General features: G+C 40.5%; 5 protein-coding genes and 2 long non-coding RNA genes across 12 annotated transcripts; 4 read left to right on the top strand and 3 right to left on the bottom strand.

Annotated features, from left to right (window-relative positions):
- Positions 1–760: 760 nt before the first annotated feature.
- Positions 761–4583, bottom strand: LOC143899218 (uncharacterized). The gene is made up of 3 exons (XR_013257418.1): positions 4443–4583; positions 2089–2226; positions 761–1645 (listed from the first exon to the last, which is right to left on the bottom strand). It is a non-coding gene; the product is annotated as an uncharacterized LOC143899218 (long non-coding RNA).
- On the top strand, positions 2220–5580 carry LOC143899217 (uncharacterized). 3 transcript variants are annotated; one of them, XM_077409319.1, is made up of 3 exons: positions 2220–2761; positions 2960–3393; positions 4469–5580. In XM_077409319.1, the coding sequence occupies exons 2-3, from the start codon at positions 2961–2963 to the stop codon at positions 4747–4749; spliced, it is 714 nt and encodes a 237-aa protein (XP_077265445.1). In that variant the 5' UTR covers positions 2220–2761; position 2960; the 3' UTR covers positions 4750–5580. The 3 variants fall into 3 exon arrangements, with proteins under 3 accessions (XP_077265445.1, XP_077265444.1, XP_077265446.1); XM_077409318.1 differs by having other exon boundaries at positions 2944–3393; XM_077409320.1 differs by having other exon boundaries at positions 2220–2784.
- Positions 5199–10172, bottom strand: LOC143899209 (uncharacterized). The gene is made up of 7 exons (XM_077409294.1): positions 9803–10172; positions 9353–9510; positions 8599–9237; positions 6753–8077; positions 6287–6657; positions 5847–6086; positions 5199–5738 (listed from the first exon to the last, which is right to left on the bottom strand). The coding sequence occupies exons 1-7, from the start codon at positions 9830–9832 to the stop codon at positions 5535–5537; spliced, it is 2967 nt and encodes a 988-aa protein (XP_077265420.1). The 5' UTR covers positions 9833–10172; the 3' UTR covers positions 5199–5534.
- Positions 10173–10801: 629 nt separating this feature from the next.
- Mrpl54 (mitochondrial ribosomal protein L54) lies at positions 10802–12045 on the top strand. The gene is made up of 2 exons (XM_077409149.1): positions 10802–11211; positions 11583–12045. The coding sequence occupies exons 1-2, from the start codon at positions 10998–11000 to the stop codon at positions 11885–11887; spliced, it is 519 nt and encodes a 172-aa protein (XP_077265275.1). The 5' UTR covers positions 10802–10997; the 3' UTR covers positions 11888–12045.
- Positions 12046–12188: 143 nt separating this feature from the next.
- On the top strand, positions 12189–16096 carry LOC143899136 (chitinase-3-like protein 1). 3 transcript variants are annotated; one of them, XM_077409139.1, is made up of 5 exons: positions 12189–12448; positions 14056–14119; positions 14267–14934; positions 15058–15350; positions 15523–16096. In XM_077409139.1, the coding sequence occupies exons 2-5, from the start codon at positions 14056–14058 to the stop codon at positions 15932–15934; spliced, it is 1437 nt and encodes a 478-aa protein (XP_077265265.1). In that variant the 5' UTR covers positions 12189–12448; the 3' UTR covers positions 15935–16096. The 3 variants fall into 3 exon arrangements, with proteins under 3 accessions (XP_077265265.1, XP_077265264.1, XP_077265263.1); XM_077409138.1 differs by having other exon boundaries at positions 12189–12639; XM_077409137.1 differs by lacking the exon at positions 12189–12448 and adding an exon at positions 13633–13760.
- A 151-nt stretch (positions 16097–16247) lies between these two features.
- LOC143899139 (putative GPI-anchor transamidase) lies at positions 16248–18700 on the bottom strand. Its single transcript, XM_077409148.1, has 4 exons — positions 18139–18700; positions 17425–18030; positions 17225–17335; positions 16248–17115 (listed from the first exon to the last, which is right to left on the bottom strand). Exons 1-4 carry the CDS (start codon positions 18202–18204, stop codon positions 16879–16881), a joined length of 1020 nt encoding a protein of 339 aa, XP_077265274.1. The 5' UTR covers positions 18205–18700; the 3' UTR covers positions 16248–16878.
- LOC143899141 (uncharacterized) lies at positions 18631–20738 on the top strand. 2 transcript variants are annotated; one of them, XR_013257399.1, is made up of 3 exons: positions 18631–18732; positions 19888–19972; positions 20378–20738. It is a non-coding gene; the product is annotated as an uncharacterized LOC143899141 (long non-coding RNA). The 2 variants fall into 2 exon arrangements; XR_013257400.1 differs by lacking the exon at positions 18631–18732 and adding an exon at positions 18883–19726.
- Positions 20739–21016: the final 278 nt, after the last annotated feature.

Here is a 21016-nt window from a genome sequence, read left to right as displayed (position 1 = left end):
TCCCTTTATTTTTTCATCCCTTTATTTTTAGCCGACAATGTGAGAAACGGATAAAGAATTGGTTAATTCATACAATTAAACGTAATATAATCTTAAAATTGTATAATGTGTACTATAGAAGAATGAAAAAACTTTCGATCGATAGATTTCTTAATTATTTTGTGATTGATGTAGTCCTTTTATTCTTAAGGGCTTGAGCAGAATGGCTGACTTATAATTTTAAGACAATGTTTTATGCTTTAAATATTTAAATCTTTGTTTTTAGTAACGCACAATACTGTCTTGTGTCTCAAGTCTTAGACGAGTGTACCAAGTGTCAACCGTTGTAAGACTTGAGACACAAAAAAACAAAGATTTAAAATTTAAAACATAAAACATTGTCTTGAAATTATAAGTCAGTCATTCTGCTCAGGCCCCAAGGAATAAGCGTAAGACATGGCAGTTTATCGTCTCAGCCATTCCTCAGCTTAATTCTTCGTGGCCCCATCGTGCGACTAAGGCGAGAAAGATGTTGAATGACCCGCTGTCAACATATTTGCCGTCTTGACAACACCCTTAGGCAGACGTGCTCGTGAGAGGAGGAGAAAAGAAAAAGTGTCCAAAATGACACTCCTTCGGCGTTCCACGCTCATTAGAATAAATTCTTCGGTACGTGTCACGCGTGCCTAATACTGTCTGCTACGTGTATGTGTGTGTTTGCGTGCGCGAGAGAGTGACATATGTAAATTTAAACTTGTCTAACACCGCATGAATTTAGAAGAGCAAAAAATTCTCCGTCGAAAAAAATGTGCTACACATGACTTTTCATCACTCAACTTGTAGTGTAGAACGTCATGAATACACACACCACACACGCGCGCGCGCGCGCACACGCACGCACACAAAACATAATAATTTAAAATATCGCATAATTATACATATATCGTCTTAATTGATCGAGAAAAGAATAATTAATTTAAAAAATAGCGAAAGCAATGGAATCTTTCGCGTAATATTGTGCGCGTGTGTAATATAATATGTAATATATAATATAACGCGCATCTCTTGAAGCTCCAGAATTTTCGAGCGTGTGCAGCTTGGAAACTTTACGGATATATATATATATATATATAAGCAGTATTTCCTTGCGATTTTCTCCTTAATAAAAGTGAAAATTAGTATAATGTTTACGTATTGTACGATATATATTTACTATTGCAGTCGTTTACAATGAGCAGTCGTACTTAGTCAATATAATAGCGTGATTCCTTTCGTTGCCTTGTTCACGGATCGTGTTATGCACCGCAAAAATAGAAGACGGACAATCTCTCTCTACTAACAACGTTGTGCGCCAGCAGCTGCAACCATATGGCATTCTTTCTGTGATCTTGCTCTAAGAGCTCGTTAATACGATCCTCTCGGATGTTGCCAACACACAGTTAATATTAGTTTCGAGTATGTTTTCTCAATGTATGAGTGACACCGCGGACTCTTCCTCGATAACCACCTGGTTAACATCCTGCGTACAACGTTATTTCTGAAAGGATATCGCATCGGCTTGTGTGGTGCGCATCACTGCAGATCGAGTATTTCAATGGCACCGCTCTCCTTTCTTCTTTACACGTACAAGATAACGTTCGTTGAAAAATTTTTATCACATTATCCACTAGAATTAGATAACAACAGGAAGAATATAAGAATGAAATATATATGGATATAGGATCGTATATTCGTATATAGAAAAAGCGCAACGTGGATTGAATTTTAAAGTTTGTCTTTTAGAGAAGGAGATATTCAAGAACGAGAGATATCAAACGTCCTCCAAGCGACCGGGAGTGATAACACGTGACGTAAAAATTAATGTATAGGCTGTTAATCTATAACTAATTAACACTTGTACTCCATTGATCTATTGTACGATAATAGATACGAGAAATTTAAACTTGGTCCTATGCGCGGACACACGTACAGTACAGATGTGTCTATGTGTGTGTGTGTGTGTGTGTGTGTGTGTGTGTGTGTGTATACATGTCAGCCTTCGAACCTGACAATGTATCGATACGTTTCCATTGCGTTTCTGTGCAAGCTATAATCAAAGAAGCTATATACCGTTAACGAAGGATTTTTCTTTCGTAGAGCTGCTCGTAACAAAAACGTCAAGAGAAACATGGTGATCCATTGGTTCGCAGCCGACGAAAGCGGCGGAGTTTCCTGAGCTTTCCGAGCCAATGGGGATACGTCGGCTTGCTAAAAATATATTTTGAATCAGTAGGAGGAGATGGGACGACACCTCCTTCGCGAAAGACAAGAAGTATTCTTACGAGTACGTATCTCCTGCTCGAGCAAGACTCGAGGGTACGTCAGCAACGTAACTCAGTCAACGTATTTAAGAAGAGTCGAACGGACAACAAGCTCAACATTACAGAGAAAAATATTACAAAGACAAGGAAAGGCACATTTTTAGACAAGTTTTATCAAAACGATGGAAAAGAAATGTGAAAATAAAAAGGAAGTAACTTTTCTCGCACATATTAAAAACGTATGATGTGTGCTGCAAAGTTTATCGTGTAACTTGAAAACTGAAGCGACCATCAGTATTGCGTGTGACGAAGTCTACGCACAGAATACTTGAAATACGACTTATCCAAGAAGACAAAGAGTTTTTAAATTTAACAATAAGCGAATCTGTGGGACTTGTTGGACGTGCCAATTATCATATGCTACGAGATGCACAATTGCGTACACTGTGGAACAAATGTGTTTAATGTCGGCCGCATATCAAGTAATCAAAAAATAATTTTTTTCGTAATTAATGATCAAACAATTTGGGATTTGATGTACTCCATCGAGTAAATATTATATATATATATATATATATATATATATATATATGTGTGTGTGTGTGTGTGTGTGTGTGTGTGTGCCATTCTTTCTCTCTCTCTCTCTCTCTCTCTCTCCCTCAAGATAATATCGAAATCAGGATGAAAACTGGCGGAAGTACTTCAAGTCGTTTGAATACAAACGTGGAGCAACGTTTGAGAAGTCCAAAGTGCGCGAGATGTCGAAACCACGGTGTAATATCTGGCTTAAAAGGTCACAAGAGATCCTGTGCGTGGAAAGATTGCCGATGTCCTTGTTGCCTTCTAGTCGTCGAAAGGCAGCGAGTGATGGCAGCGCAAGTTGCTCTACGTAGGCAACAACAAGCGCAAGGCGACAATCTTTTGTCTTCGGTAAATAAAATATCAGCGGACCCTGTATGTCCTTATCCCTACGCTAAAGCGAACGACGACGACGCTGTCTGCGGAAGAAGATCCAAGAATTTTCAAAGGCATCATTTACATTTCACGCAGACGAGTATCAGCGTGACGCAGGGTTTCTATGGATTAAATACTGTACATAGTTTACCTGGCGCATGTGAGTACTTGCAATCCTGTACAATCCCTTCGCTTTATCGCAAAAATAAATTATTCATAAATATATATATATATATATATATATATATATATATGTAGGTCCAGAGGTATGTTCCGGGACTGTTTACGTTTTTTGAAATGTACAGTCCTGGAATATAACGCATATATATGTAATCAGATTCAAAAAACTGTCCCGAAAAATGCCGTAGGACATAAATTTTTTCCAGGACAGTCCTGGAAACTGCCAAATGTCCCGGAATATACCGATATCAAAAATAAAAGTCCCGGAACATACTTCCGGACCTACATATATATATACACACATATATATATATATATATATATTGACCTTTTTAACTCGGACATCGTACATACATATCATATTTGACACATGTTTCTGAATTTTTTATTAGCAAAAATCTTAGTAAACGTAAGGGAGTCTCGAAAATATTTCGGTCCATTGGCATGGAATATGTGTATGATATGTCCACGTTCTATATTATTCAATTTTTCGCTTTTCCCACTTTTGCGAGTGTACTCTCGCTAATACATTTTTGAGAACGTGTCTTGTTATTGATGTATAGCTGACCGATATATAAACGTAAATCAATAATCATATATATACCGTACACACAGAACACACAGCCATAGATTGTTAGGCACCCTTGTTTCTCCTGATTATCTTGGAATGAATGAGTTTTCCGTTTATTTGTGCGTACGATGGGCGCGATTATTTCCCGTTCACAAGCACGTGCTAGACTTTTTTGTCTGTAGACCGTATTAATCAAAGTCGAAATACGGAGTAAACAGTTTTCTGAACAATATTGCTGTTTCCCTAAGAAAAATAATGGACTTTGTACCTCACGTGTTTGTACCTAAAATCATTTACAAGGCCAATAAGATGAAAACAATAAAAAGCTCTTTACGCTCATTCGGTTCCAAAATATTCAGAAGAAAAAATGGTGCCTAATACGTTTGTCGGTATATATTTAGTGCATATTTAATATATAGTAGTCAATACCCAACGTTTTGCGTCAAACGTTTACTTACAAAAGACTGTTGTTTGCACATTTCAGTATCAGCACATCCGCGTTTATTGAGCACTTTGTCTTCTCTGGGATGCGATCAAAAACAAGAAGATAACGCCACACTAAAGGTACAATCTTTCCATTCTGCATATCCGGCACGGGTTCCGTGGTTCAATGAGGTAACGCAATCGTACATAGCGAATGGGGACTTGAACAATTTTATTTCCACGAGAGATTTGCGGAACTCCCCTACTACAACCAATAAACCTTGTTTAGAAAAGAAAGCGCCAATTTCCTTCAGCGTGGAATCTATTATCGGTACGAAATGATGTCCCAAATATCCATGTTTTAATCGTTTGAGTACCAGCGAGTTATCACTTGATTTTCTGAGACGTGCCAACGATATCACACGACGCGCGGTACGATCATAGCGGATACCTATGTACTTCGCCAACGTCCGATAGTCTAATATAACTGTCGCACTTATCTTTCAACAATATTGGAGCAACAGCAGGATATGCGGTAAATGACAATGCTAAATGACAATGCTATTTTTGAGTGGAAACATGAGGAATGAAATATCGTTCATACTCGTTGGCGTTCAAACGATTAATCTCAATAAAATGAATAATCTTATATATGTACAAATAGAACATACAAGTCAAGTAGAAACTTTTATAAAAATCATGCTACGTATTCATTATGCGAATAATAAAACTTCTGAAGAGTCATTAATCGGCTTTTCAGAATATTATATAATAATATAATAAGATATATCTCACTTTCGTTGGCTGTATATTCCAAAAGAAAGAAATATTAACAATGCTTACATACACGTTATTGTTTTGTACATGAATATACCACACGTCGTGTTTAACGTTATACGTTATATACGTAGCAAACGTATTTAATATATTTATCTAGCAATAACAATATATAAAATCGTCCCCGTTGTATATGTTTCTGTACGTTCCTTTATTAATTCTCCAATATTTAACGTAGCAAAGCCAAACATTATCATTCTGCGATGTACTATAATCAAATCATCACAAAGTCATCACGCTACTCAATATCGCGATAGATATATATTACTTTTCAAGGCACAGACATGATACTATTTGTTACTTTCGAGCATTTTACTGCAACGTTTCATGTATACATCCATTTCAGAAAAATCGGACAAAGTATTATAAACGATTTCATAAAGAATGCATGGCCATTGCTTCTCTAGAACCTGTAACTTGTGTATAGCGTTTATAGTAAGATTGATTAACGTTAGCAAGTGTACCTTCCCTTTGTGTCTCCAGATAAGGTCTTCCTGTAAGCAAAGTGTAGTGCGTATATCATTATTTACACCGTAGCTTACACGTTAGCGTAAAACATCTTGCCGTAAAATATAGTAACCGTTTATTTTGATTTTTCGTACCTGCGTTACATTTCCCTTTCTCCATTGTAATGCCTCCTTTGCAACAACACTTCGAAGTGCCGGGTCGCAGTTGAATAGAAATTGTTTGGCAGTACGTTGTTCCCCGCTTTGTCTCTGCACTTTCTCTAAATGAAGTCTTTGTAACAACGGTTGTAATAAAGAATCTGGCAGTGAACACATTACTATATCTACAAGACCGGTATATTCTTGCGTTGCAAGTTCCACATCTTCAGCTGCAATCTAGAAAAATATTGACGTTCTAATTGTAAAGGACATATACGTCACTTTTACGATTCTCCCAAAAAGGGGGGGAGGGGGAAAGAAAAAAGAAAGAAGAAAAATCCATTAGACAGTTAAACAGAAGTGATTAACGTACATTTTTGGTGTTTTTTACGTTGTTTCGTTAAACACGTTATTATTTTATAAATCTCATATTGTACCTCCTTGCCATTGATAGCTGCGAGTCCCCAATGAGCTAATCGAAATATAGCGTACATTTTCCAGTCCTTAGACACAATAGGATTTCCTGCGTCTATTTGTATGCTAGTCAATCCCTGTACCTCAGCTAAGGCATTCAGTTGACCAAGAAGCGTGATGTTAGTTTCTTTAAATACGAAATGTTCCGCATGAGGAAATCTATTCTTTAATTTGCTTAAAATTTTTGCCACGTCATTAAATTGTACGTAATTAAATTTCACAATGTTGACATCTTGAGCCTTTGACACGTCCCAAGTCCTATCTATAAAGCGTAAAGCACCTTGACCATATATATTCAGGCAGCGGCCAACAATTTCTATTAAATAATCTCCGCCTAGAAAGTTTTCTCTCATTATTACATTTCATTTTAAACGAGACCATGTAAGAGTAAATTGTTTGAAAAACGTGCAGATCTCATTGTTGGCTTACCCTGTTCTCTTTCTTTAGGTGGTACTTGTTGAGAAGGTGGACTTGGCGGAGCAAGAGCTCTAAATTTCGCTCTAGCTGTCGCAGCTCTATTGCTTTTATAGTATACTATCTTTTTTGTTTGAGCACTTTTAATCCTACTTTTATCCTTGTCACGTTCGTGAGATTTGTGAGCGTTCTTAGGAATCGATGAAGCGCTAGAATCACTTAACAATGACTTACAGCTGTCTACGCTACTAGTCTTTGAACTTAAAGAGCAATATCCAGAAGAACATGTAATCGACTTTGATTGGCACGCATTCTGTCCATCTTGACCATGAAATATTTTTGTATTTTGAAACGATCTATTATTTAAGCCTTTGTTTTCATTTATTACTGCGTCATGATATTTTAAGGAATTTTGAGTCGTAGCCAGTGCTTCCTTATCGCGTGCATGGTTTTCATTATCTTTAACATAAAACGTGTCTACGGTACGCGAGGACACGTCCTTTACTACATCTGTAACGTCATTACAGGCGGAAGATTTGTCATAATTTATAGACGAGACGTAGATATTGGGAGTAAACAAATGACATTTTAAACCACTTTTTAAACTTTCGTGACTCTGTGAGCTGTCTGTCTCGCTATCCGATACGTTCTCCATTTGTTCACCAAGCACTTTCATCTTACGGTCATTATCTTTATTATTCTTGGGCACGTTATTCTCGAATCTATCGCTCGTCAAACTATTTACTATCGAGCCTAGTATAGGGGGAAGTTTAAATTCCAAAGAATACGCGTTAGATGTATCTTCTAATTTAAACAAATTCTCGCTGGACGTGCTTCTCTTTTTTATATGCATCTTTCGTGCTTCCATATTTTCACTTATCGACGTGAGACTACCAAAACCTTTTATTTTAACTTTGTCTAAACTCTTTGGATTTATAGCATTAAATTTATTTAAACTTTGCGTGCGTACGAACATATTGATATTATTGCCTGTATTATCGCTCGTCACTTTATTGGAATTATCGAGCGAGACTTTAGTTCTAGATCTGAGAAATTCCCACGTCGTTTTAGCATTCGATATCACTTCTTCTCTACGTACGCTCATACAAACTTGTGTACCAAGATCAAGGAATGCTGAATTTGCGTGTTCCTTAGAGAATCTCCAAGCCATCGCTGTTCTCCGAATTTGTTCGCTAATTTGCATCGTCGATAAAAGTTGCAAATTTGGCAAGTACGAAACAAGAAAGGATATATAATCGGTATTCAAGGTCACTGGATTGCCATCTATCGTTATTTCTTTAATTTGCAAGGCTTTTGCAAGGCTACTCATATCTTCAATTCTGAAACATCAAAACAGCTCGACCTATACATATATATATATATATATAGATAGATAGATAGATAGATACATACATAAGTACATACACACGTGCTTATTACTGTATTACACTAAACACGTCACTTGTAAAATAAATCATCAGGAAGGAAACATTTGAATATCATTCTTTTATATATAGATTAAAAAATGCAAGAGATGTACTTCCAAATTACACGTTACACGATGTATTAAGTTTGCATATGCATAGAGACCAACATCCTTTGAAGTAAAACTTTCAAGTTAAGTAAGCATGTGCAGGTAACGTGAATAAAGATTTTACTACAAACTAAATAAAACTTACTCGCTTACTATACGTTTACGCGAGCGTTACTTCCGTAGTAACTTACGCGATATCACTCGTTTACGCGGAGTAACGTCGCGCAAGTTACTACAAACGCCCGTTTACGCGAAGGACGTCGCGTAAGTTACTCTCGCAGAAGTAAAGCTCGCGTAAACGTAGTATTATACACTCAAGATACTCACTTATAAATATCGTTGTTACTCAAATATACTTTCTGTAATTGTGGTGTCTCGTCAAATCCTAGCAATCTTTTGAGCTTATTTCGACGTAAATTCAGTTCTTTTAACGAGATTAAGCCTCGAAAATCATTGCATCCTACAGCTTTGATATTATTCCCCGCCAAGTTTAGTACTTTCAAAGACGATAACGTCTCTAAGCCCGTAATATGCTGAATTTGATTGCCATGCAAATCCAAAACTTCCAATTTCAACAGTTGTTTTAAGCCTTCAATTTTTCTTATTCTATTTTTCCCTAATAAAAGCACTCTTAGGTTCTCTAAAAAATCAAAATCGCATACTTTCTCAATTTGATTGTCATACAAATCAAGAAATACAAGCTTTGTCAATTGTGAGAAGTTGAAGCTCTCAATCTTGGTTAGTAGATTATGCTGGAGAGACATTAATCGCAATTTGGATTCTCCGATCATCGTAGGAAACGTTGTCAGACCTCGCCTATCAAGGCATATTCTGTCAGGGTTCTTTTCTCGTTCGGCAGGAGTTCTCGATGCCACGATTGTTCTCGTATCTCCTGTCCATTGTAACGTAACCACGTCGCATCCTTCAGCTTCTGCATGTTCAATTTCAACGTGGGTTCCAGTACAACTAGCAATATCAAACCAATGATTTCCAACGTAAGAACACTCGAGACACGTCGTGTCAGATAAAACTTGACTGACTAAAACTTTGCTATTTCATCCTCTAGTCTAAAGCATATTACCTAAATGACGCGTAACAACGCTTCGACAGCTTTGGAGGTACTGGGGCACCCGGCAAAATAGGTAAAGCAGCAGCTATCGTCAAAAACTGATTCTTCTCTGGATCCCCCCTACCTCGAATAGCCGATTCACTTTTCGCATCAAATAATATTTTTCTCGTCTGCAAAAAACGCGGTGAACGGGTCGCTGCATGTTATTATTAGGCGAAGAAAAAAAGAAGAAAAAGGAGAGGAAGAAAAAAGGGAAAGGAACTGCTTTCCTCACAGGTTAGAGTAAAGCTCCCCCCCGGCCCCCTTTTTCTACCGCGTGACTACAACGGATTACAAACACCAAAAAATTTCGTCTTAAGAGTCACGTTGGCCCTTTACCTTTCGAGCACAAACGTTCGTCGTTTATTCGACGTACAGTAGCTGCTTCGAATCTCATATTTTAAAATATCATACGACTCTTACCCGCGTCGAAGTATCGTTGCTCAATGGCATTACATAACCGAGCGGAATGAACCGCGTATCTCGTATTAAACATTTGGCAGCGTTTCACATTTTCGCGGTGTACTTTAATTGCCAAATACTAATCGCGACGTCTAAATCCTAGACGCCCTAGTTAAAGACTTAATCCACGACGTCGAGACCAGTCGAGACAAAAGCGATATCTCGTGCTTGTCATTTCGCATAACGTCGTTTCACGTCACATGTGTCGTGTGTTGTGTCGTGATGCCGACGATGCCGTGACCAGCCGTCACCAGCCGTGAGCCGTGAGCGTAGCCGTCCGCCCGAGTCCGCCGGTCCGCCGTCGTAGGTCGTAGCGGTCGTAGCCGATCAGCCGCCGATGGGTGCCATGTGCCATATGCCATATGCTTTCCACAGTTTTCACTTTTAGACTATTTTATGCCCGGTGTCCACGATGCAAGAACTTGGTCCAAGTTTCGGTTTAAGCCAATGAAACTGCTGCTTTTCCGTAAGAGTTGCAAGTTGATTGGCTTAAACCAAAACTTGGACCAAGTTCTTGCATCGTGGACACCGGGCATTAGAGTCCCTAGAAGTAAGGGCCGTTTTACAATATGGCCGCGTTCAGCAGACACAACTGTTGAGTTCGTCTTTCGCAACACTCCGCAGTCTGCGTTGCGTGGTTGGTTCTAATGCCCGGTGTCCACGATGCAAGAACTTGGTCCAAGTTTTGGTTTAAGCCAATGAAACTGCTGCTTTTCTGTAAGAGCTGCAAGTTGATTGGCTTAAACCGAAACTTGGACCAAGTTCTTGCATCGTGGACACCGGGCCTAAGGGTGCCTCCCCATGCAAGACGGAATCTCGGAAAACGGAATCTCGGAATCATTCTGATTCCAATAGCCTCATGGGATTAACCAATCAGAATGATTCCGAGATTCGGTCCTGCATGGGGAGGCACCCTAAGGCTGAGTTTCCACTGAGCGCGTCACGCGTCGCGTCGTCACTCGTCACAAGTTAATCACGCAAAACATCCCATTTCATTACATTGGGTGCGTTGTGCGTTCAGCCGATACTCCGCTAGCCTAGCACGCGTGAGCAGTCGCTCGTTTTCGCTCGTTTCCTCTCCTTTCACGATTGCTAGGCTAGCGGAGTATCGGCTGAACGCTGAACGCACCCATTCTTGTGACGGGATCGAACGGGGATGTTTTGCGTGGTTCAACTCGCACGTCGCACGACGCGACGCGTGACGCGCTCAGTGGAAACTCAGCCTAATGCGCTACGCAAGTACGCACGATCGACGATCGGCACGAATGGCACGATGAGTCTCGCCGTTGTTTACCGGCTTTTCCGTTTGCCAAGAAACTCCATAATACCGGCTCGATACACGATACAAACGAAAGAATACGCTGGGCCAGGTAAAATATTATAAAGTTATCGTTGCATCGATTCGTACGTTTCATCGTTCGTCAAACCTGATCAAACCTGCCGCGCATTCGCCACATCGAGAATTGAGGTTATGTGTGTAACTCGATCGATATTGTGGCTGCGGTCCACTTGACGCGTTTCACGCTTTCAATGAAGGAAGAAGGAGAAGAAGAGAACGCTTCAAAGCATTTGTAGCGTCAAGTGGACCGTAGCTTGTACGCACATACACACACATATATATCATACGTGTATATGTACGCGGCGCGAATTACCGCGAACAACCGCGAACAAAGGTTCATCGCACTGTACTATTGGTTACAGCTGGCTACAGCTAACAGCTACTTACTTTTACTTTTTCTAGCGATCCGACCGGGAGTGAAGAAATCAAAGAAGACCGTAGTTGCGATAGAAAAAAAAGCATTACCCGTTGAAACGGATGTTAACCGGCTCTCGACTCATGTGTGCGGTACAAATATCTACAAAGAGGGAGGAGAAGATGTCGAGTTAAAGCCAGATTCCGAATATCCTAGTTGGCTGTGGAACATCAGAACTGGTCCCCCGCCACCTTTGGAAGAATTGGATCCAAATACAAAACAGTATTGGAGAAGGTTGCGATTACTTGGATTAAGGAGAAACAATAAGGAACGTACAACTAGAAAGTTTTAACTACTTTCGTAAAAGTAGTGCCGTTTAACGCATAATCTTAGAAGAGCGCCGAAAATTTTTACTTGTGCGTGAAAAATGTAAAAATGTAAATCGATATAAGAGCTGATAAAAATGAGATAAATAAAGTTAGATGAACGAGCGTTCCGTCGAGAAGCTGACTAATTTTCCGATCACGTTCCACGCGCGCAGACGCGTCGCGTCATTTACCTACTTGCTTATCTTATAGCAGATATAGCTTATTATCGTTGTAGTCGTCGAGGACTAGGGCGAGATCGATCACCATTAAAATGGTTTATCTGAAGCATGATCAAAGTCGTCAAAGTGATAAGCGTCTTTCTTAAATTAAATACATGACAACGAGCTTACTCGCCATTGGTAGTATTTGGCTGTTAATTGAGAATGGGTTCGTCATTACTGATAAATTGAGTATTGTACGAGTGTACGATCCGTACGACCACGGATGAGAAAGTATACGACGAAGTGTTATCGCGATGTGACGATGTGATTTAAAATTTCGTTGTTTTAGCTATTGAAAAAATATCCTATTGGCAAGATATCTAGGTACGTAAAAAGACCACGCCGATGAATCTTTCTTATCTGTGCGAGTATTTTATCAACTGGCACAGGTTGTTGTAACGTCGGGCAGTGCCTGTGCTATTCGTTGTATCCATATATCGTACGCGGTCTCTAACGAAGAAACGCGTTTCTGTCTGTCCTGACTGTCTGGCGACTATATAGCACGTACGTTCAAGGTACGTAATATATCGTTTTCGTACGGCCTTTTCACACGGAAGATACAATACAAAGTTTGAGGACCGAACGATCGAGAGAAGGAGGGCCAAGAATTTGTATATATAATTGGATTCTACATTATACCCTGCTCTAGCTTCTCTAGCTTCTAGCCGTTACGTCGTTGGCTATGCGCTTATCAAATTATATAATATATATGCACACGTTTGATATTAAGTTCTTCTCTTGAAATATTATCTCATCTAAAATGCATGCCATTACCAACGACGCCTTACTCGATCGCCTTATTTGCCATTTTTAATACAATATAAATATGTACATCTTCTCTCCCTCTCTTCATCACTGTTTTTACCACGTATACACCGCGTATTGCGATCTGTGCGTTCACACATTCGTTGGGCACACGTTGTTGAATGCAAATTTATACAATGATATCGGATAATTAATGTTTTGTACTCGCGGGATATTTACGTGGCAGACGTTTGCGACGACATATAACGCAGCAAAAGAGAAGTGGTGTGTGGCGAGCCAACTTAGGGGAAAAGGATGAGAACGTACAGAAATATAAATGATACACCCGAACGTTCGATTATAATCTCTGTAGTACAAAATGCTGATCGAATAATCCCTTTGACCCTTCTCATTCATATGCGCGTAATGCGCGTTCGATAAGTCAAGTGGATCAGATGCATGAGAATTAAATTTCTATTGAATAACAATCTGCACACCCTTATACTTACGCGCCAAGTATTTCTACTTGACAAGAATGGCTGAATGGCACAGGTGTTCGGATCAGATCTACGGATTAATCAATAAAATCAATAGAAGCAAGTGTTTATCGAATAAAATTACGTAACGTCGTAAGCGCGCGCACCTGTGTTTTTTCGAAAGCCTTTCATCTTGGTAATAATTAGATGTATATGTACATTTGTGTACGCATGAATGAATTCTATTTACATTTATCGCATTATCATGATCAAACAGACAAAAATTGCACTGCTTTTGATGCAGTATATATGTCTATATATATATATATATACATATATATATATATCGCGTGCGCGAATGGAATTTTGGTATTGCGTTGCCAAGTACTATCGAAGGAGCTGACCCTGGTTACGAGGTAAGGACAATGTACTCCGCGATTATCGGACTCGTATAGAGATCTTGGCTTTTGATTTTCGCAATTTTCCAAAGGTATATAGGATAGGATCGCGGGAAACGAAACGTAATGGATGTTTAATCAGCGCTTAACGTCTATAACATATATATATATATATATATATATATATATATATATACTTTTAAAAGTGTAAAAGAACGTGAAAAAAAAAAAGATTTCAAGAACGTAAAGCGTCTCACATAGATTTACGTTCGTCTCGATGACGATGACCGATGACGTCTTCGCGTTTTTGCAGATGAATCGTTGGATACTCGTTTTCGCGGCGTTAGCTGCTTTGGCTTCGGCTGCCGACTCGGAAAGTAAGTATATGCATATATATTTATATATATCGCGTAAAAAAAAAGATTCGACGCAGATTAAAGATTAAAAAGAAGAGGACCCGCTCTCCCTCTCCCCGTCCACAGCAACGCGGTAAATGAGTAACATGTTTCGCTGCGCTCTTTCAGAAAAGATTGTATGCTACTTCGGTAGCTGGGCCGTTTACCGACCTTCGGGTGGCAAATTTGACATTTCTTACATTCAGCCGAATCTTTGCACACACCTGATCTATACTTTCGTCGGCATCAGTACGGAAGGCGACGTCCGAGTTTTAGATTCGTGGCAAGATCTTCCCGACAATTGGGGCAAGGACGGCTTTGGCAGATTTAATAAGCTTCGCGAACAGAGCCCCGAGACGAAAACGCTCATCGCTATCGGCGGATGGAACGAGGGATCCGCCAAATACTCGGCTGTCGTCGCCAATCCGACTATTCGTGCTCGATTCGTCAAGAACGTCGTTGAATTTGTAAAGAAATACAAGTTCGATGGCTTCGACTTCGATTGGGAGTACCCGAATCAGCGTGGTGGGAAGCCAGAGGATGTGCAAAACTATATAAGCGTGCTCAAGGAACTCAGAACCGAATTCGATAAACATGGGCTTATTCTCAGTGCTGCCGTCGCCGCTGCCGAGCCGTCCGCCTCCAAGTCCTACGATATCGCCGCAATGTCCAAATATCTGCACTTCGTCAACATTATGGCGTATGATCTCCATGGCGCTTGGGAGAAAGTAACCGGTCACAACGCTCCACTTTACAAGCGCAAGGACGAGTCTGGAAATGATCTTAAGCTTAACGTCGTGAGTCTTTTTCTCCCGTCCCCGGAAAGGGACGTTTTTCGACAGTCATTATATTTCTCGGTGGAAACGAACGCGCGCGGCGGCTTTTCTATAAAGGGAAAAAAAAACACGTTATTCTCGTAGGACGCGTCCGTACGCTATTGGTTGGACAATGGCTGTCCGGCCGAGAAACTAATCCTCGGGGTGCCGTTCTACGGTAGGGCCTTCACTCTCGCCGACAAGAGTCAGAACGGCCTTGGAGCACCTACCACCGGACCTGCTGCTGCCGGCCCGTACACTCGCGAGCGTGGAATGCTCGGATACAACGAGATCTGCGAGTTCTTTAAGCAGGGTGGCTGGACCGTTGTTCGTCACCAAGAGCATCGCGCTCCATACGCTTACAAGGGCGATCAATGGGTTGGCTACGACGATGTAACGTAAGTGTACTCTTCAACGTGGCTCTCCTCTCCTCTCCTCTCTTTCACTCTTTCGCATCTTTTTGCGTACCTACCTCGAAACACGCCTTACGTCGTTCTCGTTTACGTTCTGTCCCGTCAACTACCATCTACTCCCCTTAATAAAATGATACGTTCGCACGCGCACGTTCAGTTCTCTTACTGAAAAAACTGCCTACATCAACTCCTTGGGTCTTGGTGGCGCAATGTTGTGGAGTATCGAGACTGACGACTTTTTCGGCAACTGCGGCGAAAAGTATCCTCTGCTGAAAACATTGAATGCCGGATTAAGGGGAGGAGAACCGCCTAAGCCGACCGAGCAACCTCCGCAAACGACGCAACCTCCGCAAACGACCCAACCACCGGTGACTGCACCTCCCAGTGGTATTTGCAAGAAGGAAGGCTACGTCCGCGATGAACAAGATTGCAGCGTATTCTATTTGTGCTACACGGTCAATGGCGTTTACCAACGACAAAAATTCACGTGCTCAAGTGGAACAGTCTTCGATCCTCGAATCAATGGTTGTAATCACAAACATCTCGTTGACGGATGCCACTACGTATAACGACAATAAACGGTAACAGAGTACCGTGCTTATATGTAACGCTTCTACGATGTTACCTTACCACTCGTCATACAGCCTAAAACGTAAGAAACAGCGGTGCTTTTACGCTCTGTATATCTCTTATGTAAATATAATCAACGATTAAGTTCGTTTTCCACATTCTTCCTCTTTGCGATATAATGTACAATATTTGTTTGCACGTGTGTTTACACGTAAGTCCATAAGAGTCATTCCATCGTATGATCCATCCAAACACGTATCATCATGGTAAAGCTGTATAGGATCGTGCACGTACCCGATATAAAATATGTGATCAATGTATAAGTGAATCTATTTACTTCATTGAAGATTCTCTCGCGCTTATAACGTAGCTACGGTGTGTAACGGTTAAAAAATTTTTCAAGTTAACGCGCGTATCGGTAATTCTTTTATAAATCTTTATATTGCGAACTCAGGCACTTTTAAAACGTTAGCGTCTTACGTTGTAACGTTCACACATCTGCAACAGTGCGACTATTCGTACGATACTATGTTTTTCATATACATATTGGAGAGCCGTAATCCTAGTTGACAATAATATGCCCGTGGTACGTCACACGTGTGCTTGTGCAACGATAAAACTTGCCGCGGTTAACGGGATCTCTCTCAAGTACTTGTATGGACGTTTTGCTGTGTCACGTATGCATGTACTACACACACATACGGGAGATACTAGAAGCCACGGATAAAAGATGCACATCTGCAACCTATTTTCCACTAACGTGATAGGAGTGCCGTACGCGTCATTCGCAGTCAGAGACGGGTCAACCACGCAACGTGACAATGACGTGGATACGTTAGATTTTTCATCGTCTTCTCTCGTATCTTTCCAACGAACAACGTAAACGTACACCAAATGTATTAATGTCGTTATGTACGAGAAACATTTCGTTTATTCTTTTTACTCACGTATACCGAGATACTCGGGGAACGTGCGCAACATACGTGTACTTGTTTTCAGATTCTTGAGTTTTTGTACGCGTAGATTTAACAGGTAAAATATTCATTATGTTCGCGGTAAGTTCTACAGGCCTAAGCGAGCCAAAAAAATCTGTTACCGGTACTTTATCTGGATCTCTTCTAAACAAATCTCTTCTTACACCCACCGTGGATAGACAATAATCTCTCGGACATACTTTCAACTAAAAACAAAGAAAAAGATATTAATCTCAATCAATATGGTAAAGAAGAAAACGGAAACGTTGGCCGTACAGCGAGCGTATGTACGGCGCGCGCACGTAAGACACTTACAAATTCACCCAATGTTTTAGTACTAGACGGTTCGACTTTTTCCAAGAAGTTTAACGCATAATAAGTGTATCGATCTATAATGTAAACACCAATAGCAGGATCCACATGATGCTGCAACGACGACGAGTCGTTAAAATAGACATCGATAGTTGCAGCAGAGCCTTTTACGTACAACGATACCGCAGAAACGCGTTACTTACAGAAAGTGAATCTTCTCCTACTAAGCTAGAAGCGACCGCCAATATGTTTGGAGAATAAAATTTCTCGTACATCGAACTCGCTTGACAAGTGTCAACCACGAATAAAATTTCATGGTATCTTCGTTTTTGCCACATTTGCTCCAACGCATCCCCCAACTCTTGACTAGTGATTTCTTCAGAATCTTGGAACTTTAAAAATCCATTACCACCATGGCCAGTTAAATAAATTAAGATGTTCGAACCTTCGTCCGTTAATAGCTTTTTCGATCTTGGGGTTTCCCGAGCTAAGCGTCCAGTCAGCAGTCGAACAAAATTTTCCACCGTCACTTCGTACCCTCTATAATCGACTTCCACATCGTCGCCATAAACATTGATATGCTGCTTAATGTTGTTGAAAACAGTCGCCGGTCTAGGATTCCTAGGATTGCACGCCATATCGTCGGCTATCATAAGAATGATTTGTGAATCTGGTATTCCTAAACGTTTGACACTTCGGTAAATAGATAAAACATTTGCAACGTGTCGATAGTTGAACCAGAAACGCGACGTATCGACCAATACCGCCCAATTGTTGGAATGTTCAGTTTTCACAAAGTTATCCGCTACCTAAAACGTAAAAATGTAACACGTGTACGAAACAGTTTGGTCCGGGGGAAACACCATAAAACGTTAAGTTTGCTTAAAGACGTAAATGCAAAAAAGACCTATGCGTACCACCAACGTGTGACACGCGACTAGAAGAGATATCAGTGTCGCCGTACAAGACGTCGCGAACGGCATCTTCAAGCTTTAGCGTTATCCCAACGTTTTCTATAGTCGTAGGTTAGCTTTCGCGTACACAGATCTGCACAGCGCACAGACTAAAGTGGTTCGAGTGGTTGCCGTTTGCCGTGAAACGTGGATTACGTGGATCGCGCTATCGCATCCCGCGATCCCATCGTCGTCGCGCACCGCACACCCCGCACGTCCTAGACTCGCGAGACTGCGACTGGCGTGCCGTCGAATCTTATCTTTCAACAGTTCCAACATTAAACTCGCGTTCACTCGGCGGCGATTTTATCATTCCGTCGAGACTCGAGATGCGCGTCGTTGTCGGTCCTTGACTTTTAACTCATCTATTCATCTCATCCAAACTCTTCTCGGAAGTATATACTTGAACTATATAGTTGACGTCCACTTTCTCAGAGGCAGAGGGCCAGGGCAGGCTGAAAATGCGACCTTCCGCCTTCCGCCGGCTTCACCGCGCTTCAGATTCTTCAGAAAGATCAAAGGGATGGCCCAGGCCCCCAGGCCGCTCTCAGGTCTCAGGTTAGGTTAGGTTCTCTCTCTCTGTAAAGTCTAAATATATTATCTTTCTGTGTTCTATCTTTCTTGGCATTCAATGAGTAAAACAAAGATAGAACGCGACACTTTTGTGTCGAGTGTCGACTTGTGTTAGGTGTTAGCAAATGGAAAGCACCTGCACCTGTAGTATATGACTAGTATGAATATACACGTATGAATATACACAGGAGTAGTTGATAAATGTAGTTAAACGATAAACGTACGCGGGTTGCTGAAAAGTCACTGAAGAGACGAAAACATACATATATACATACATACGTACATACTCTATTGATATTGTTTTTTTTTTTTTTTTGAGGTTACTAACTCCGGTTGGAGTTATAAACGCCTTCGGCCCCACCCACCACCTTTGGGCTATATATAGCGTGCTATTGATATTGTAAATTGGGTGTAGGTGTAACACACGGGATTAACACGTTTTCTGCTGGACCGCTTGTCGGTAACTTTCCACTCGCAGGTCGCAATGGTCGCCGGCGACGCAACGATTATTGATTTTTATTTTCGCCTGCCGCCGCCGCGGCGCCGATGTCGCCGTCCGCGAATTCGCGCGCCGAAAACTGTACTCCGTACGTACAGACGTACTCCGGTGGTCCGTACTCCGTAGTGGTAGTGGATGTGGATGTCCATTGTCCGCATTGTCCGCGCGATTTTCGTATTCTCTTTTCGTTACTCTTACCGTTAGTTTTCACGACGTATTGGTGCACCGTTGATTGACAGAAACGCGCGTAATCGCCGTCACATATGCCATGGAAATCAAGAGTAACTTGCTAGATTTCGCGGCCGGGTATGGCGCTCTCTCTCTCTCTCTCTCTCTCTTTCGCGCGCGCGCGGTTGCGCTCGTACTTTTCGTCGCGCGATGACATTCGATGACAGGTGTTTGTCACGCATGTATATGTATGTGCATACATACATACGATATGTTGGAAAAACCGACGTTGCTGTGCAAAACACGCGTCGTGTAAGTATTTCTATGAGAACGTAGAAATATATATATTTTAGGACACGCGCGAGATTGTAATCAACTTATATATACGTACCTATGTTTTCGCATATATAATAATAATAATACTACTATTACTACTACTACTACGAATAATAATAATAATAACGCGTGTGCAGGTCACGATGCTACGAAGAAGCCGCCGTGCGAGAAGGAACGAGAGTAAGAGAAGAGAAGATGCAAGCAGCGGGCAGCGAGCATCGAGTACGTATATTATTGATTATTATTTATTACACTTGACGTAACCGAATTAATCGGTTATTTCTATTTATTTAGATTGTATAAAAAAGGGAGGATTGAAAAGAAAAGATACTTGTGTTAGTGTTTTCGGGGAAAAAAACGTGTTATAATATATTATATATATAAATAATGGTGATCATATGCTCGCGTGAAATATATTAGGTTATGCAATTTATATATTGTATAGATTGCATCTATGCATACGAGCCAATATCTTATAAAAAGTTTGACTTACACCACTGTGGCTTTTACCCTTCCACATATATACATACCTTTTGATGTGATGCGCGAAATACGTATTTTCAAAAATATTAATTATTTTAGGTGGCTATACTGTACGTTATAATTTTTGCATTTGTATTTTTACAGATTACGGTAGGTACGTACAACTCGGGCGCTACTCGTACGCGTACAGGTAAGAACGGTCTCAACGTAACCTTTATCTTAATCTGATGTGATGACGTTTACTCGCGTTCTGATCCCCCTACGCTAGGATCGCAGTGCCACTATAGGTTATCTAGATTAGCCACATTCTTTTGAACACATAACGACGGCATAACAAATTACAGAATAGCCTAGTGGCACTGGGCTACTGGGCACGGATTATATAACATTTCGTACATTTTTCAGATGTTATTTTTTAACAGATTTTTTCTGATTTTATTAGATTTTTATTTAAAAACAAAATCTGCTCGTTTTTCTGAAAAGAATATTGTTTCGCTTACCACATACATAGTACATACATATATATAATAAATTCGGCATATTGCCGAATTGCATTTAGCACAATTTTGTATGTATATATATATATATATATATATATATATATATTTTTATATACAATGGTTGCCCGACATTATTACTATTATTACACGTGTTACTATTTTATTTTTCTATACTCAGAGACGTCCTTGACTACGTCAGGATTGATTTTTCTTAATACAACGGTGACTGTGTTGATGCGTCCAAGTTTCGAAATTATGAAACGTTATCTAGTTTTTGTCGAAG

This window comes from Temnothorax americanus, unplaced genomic scaffold, assembly GCF_048541705.1.
Source record: "Temnothorax americanus isolate GAGA-0224 unplaced genomic scaffold, ASM4854170v1 Scaffold26, whole genome shotgun sequence".
Lineage (NCBI taxonomy): Eukaryota > Metazoa > Arthropoda > Insecta > Hymenoptera > Formicidae > Temnothorax > Temnothorax americanus.
The sequence above is the reverse complement of the archived record's forward strand: the minus strand, read 5'-3'. Positions and strand labels throughout refer to the sequence as shown.

What these genes read in the sequence shown, in the direction of transcription:
- LOC143899217 (XM_077409318.1), top strand. Translation starts at nt 2,707, where the DNA reads ATGCACAATTGCGTACACTGTGGAACAAATGTGTTTAATGTCGGCCGC. An exon ending in TAATGTCGGCCGCATATCAA is followed by an intron (nt 2,762 to 2,943) that starts GTAATCAAAAAA and finishes CTCTCCCTCAAG; the next exon opens with ATAATATCGAAATCAGGATG. An exon ending in ACATAGTTTACCTGGCGCAT is followed by an intron (nt 3,394 to 4,468) that starts GTGAGTACTTGC and finishes TGCACATTTCAG; the next exon opens with TATCAGCACATCCGCGTTTA.
- LOC143899209 (XM_077409294.1), bottom strand. Translation starts at nt 9,832, where the DNA reads ATGCCATTGAGCAACGATACTTCGACGCGG. An exon ending in ACCTAAAGAAAGAGAACAGG is followed by an intron (nt 6,658 to 6,752) that starts GTAAGCCAACAA and finishes AAAACTTTCTAG; the next exon opens with GCGGAGATTATTTAATAGAA. An exon ending in GAAAGGGAAATGTAACGCAG is followed by an intron (nt 5,739 to 5,846) that starts GTACGAAAAATC and finishes CTTTGCTTACAG; the next exon opens with GAAGACCTTATCTGGAGACA.
- Mrpl54 (XM_077409149.1), top strand. Translation starts at nt 10,998, where the DNA reads ATGTTTTGCGTGGTTCAACTCGCACGTCGCACGACGCGACGCGTGACG. An exon ending in GAAAGAATACGCTGGGCCAG is followed by an intron (nt 11,212 to 11,582) that starts GTAAAATATTAT and finishes TACTTTTTCTAG; the next exon opens with CGATCCGACCGGGAGTGAAG.
- LOC143899136 (XM_077409139.1), top strand. Translation starts at nt 14,056, where the DNA reads ATGAATCGTTGGATACTCGTTTTCGCGGCGTTAGCTGCTTTGGCTTCG. An exon ending in TTCGGCTGCCGACTCGGAAA is followed by an intron (nt 14,120 to 14,266) that starts GTAAGTATATGC and finishes GCGCTCTTTCAG; the next exon opens with AAAAGATTGTATGCTACTTC. An exon ending in ATGATCTTAAGCTTAACGTC is followed by an intron (nt 14,935 to 15,057) that starts GTGAGTCTTTTT and finishes TTATTCTCGTAG; the next exon opens with GACGCGTCCGTACGCTATTG.
- LOC143899139 (XM_077409148.1), bottom strand. Translation starts at nt 18,204, where the DNA reads ATGCCGTTCGCGACGTCTTGTACGGCGACACTGATATCTCTTCTAGTC. An exon ending in TCGCGTGTCACACGTTGGTG is followed by an intron (nt 18,031 to 18,138) that starts GTACGCATAGGT and finishes TTTACGTTTTAG; the next exon opens with GTAGCGGATAACTTTGTGAA. An exon ending in CTAAAACATTGGGTGAATTT is followed by an intron (nt 17,116 to 17,224) that starts GTAAGTGTCTTA and finishes CTTTGTTTTTAG; the next exon opens with TTGAAAGTATGTCCGAGAGA.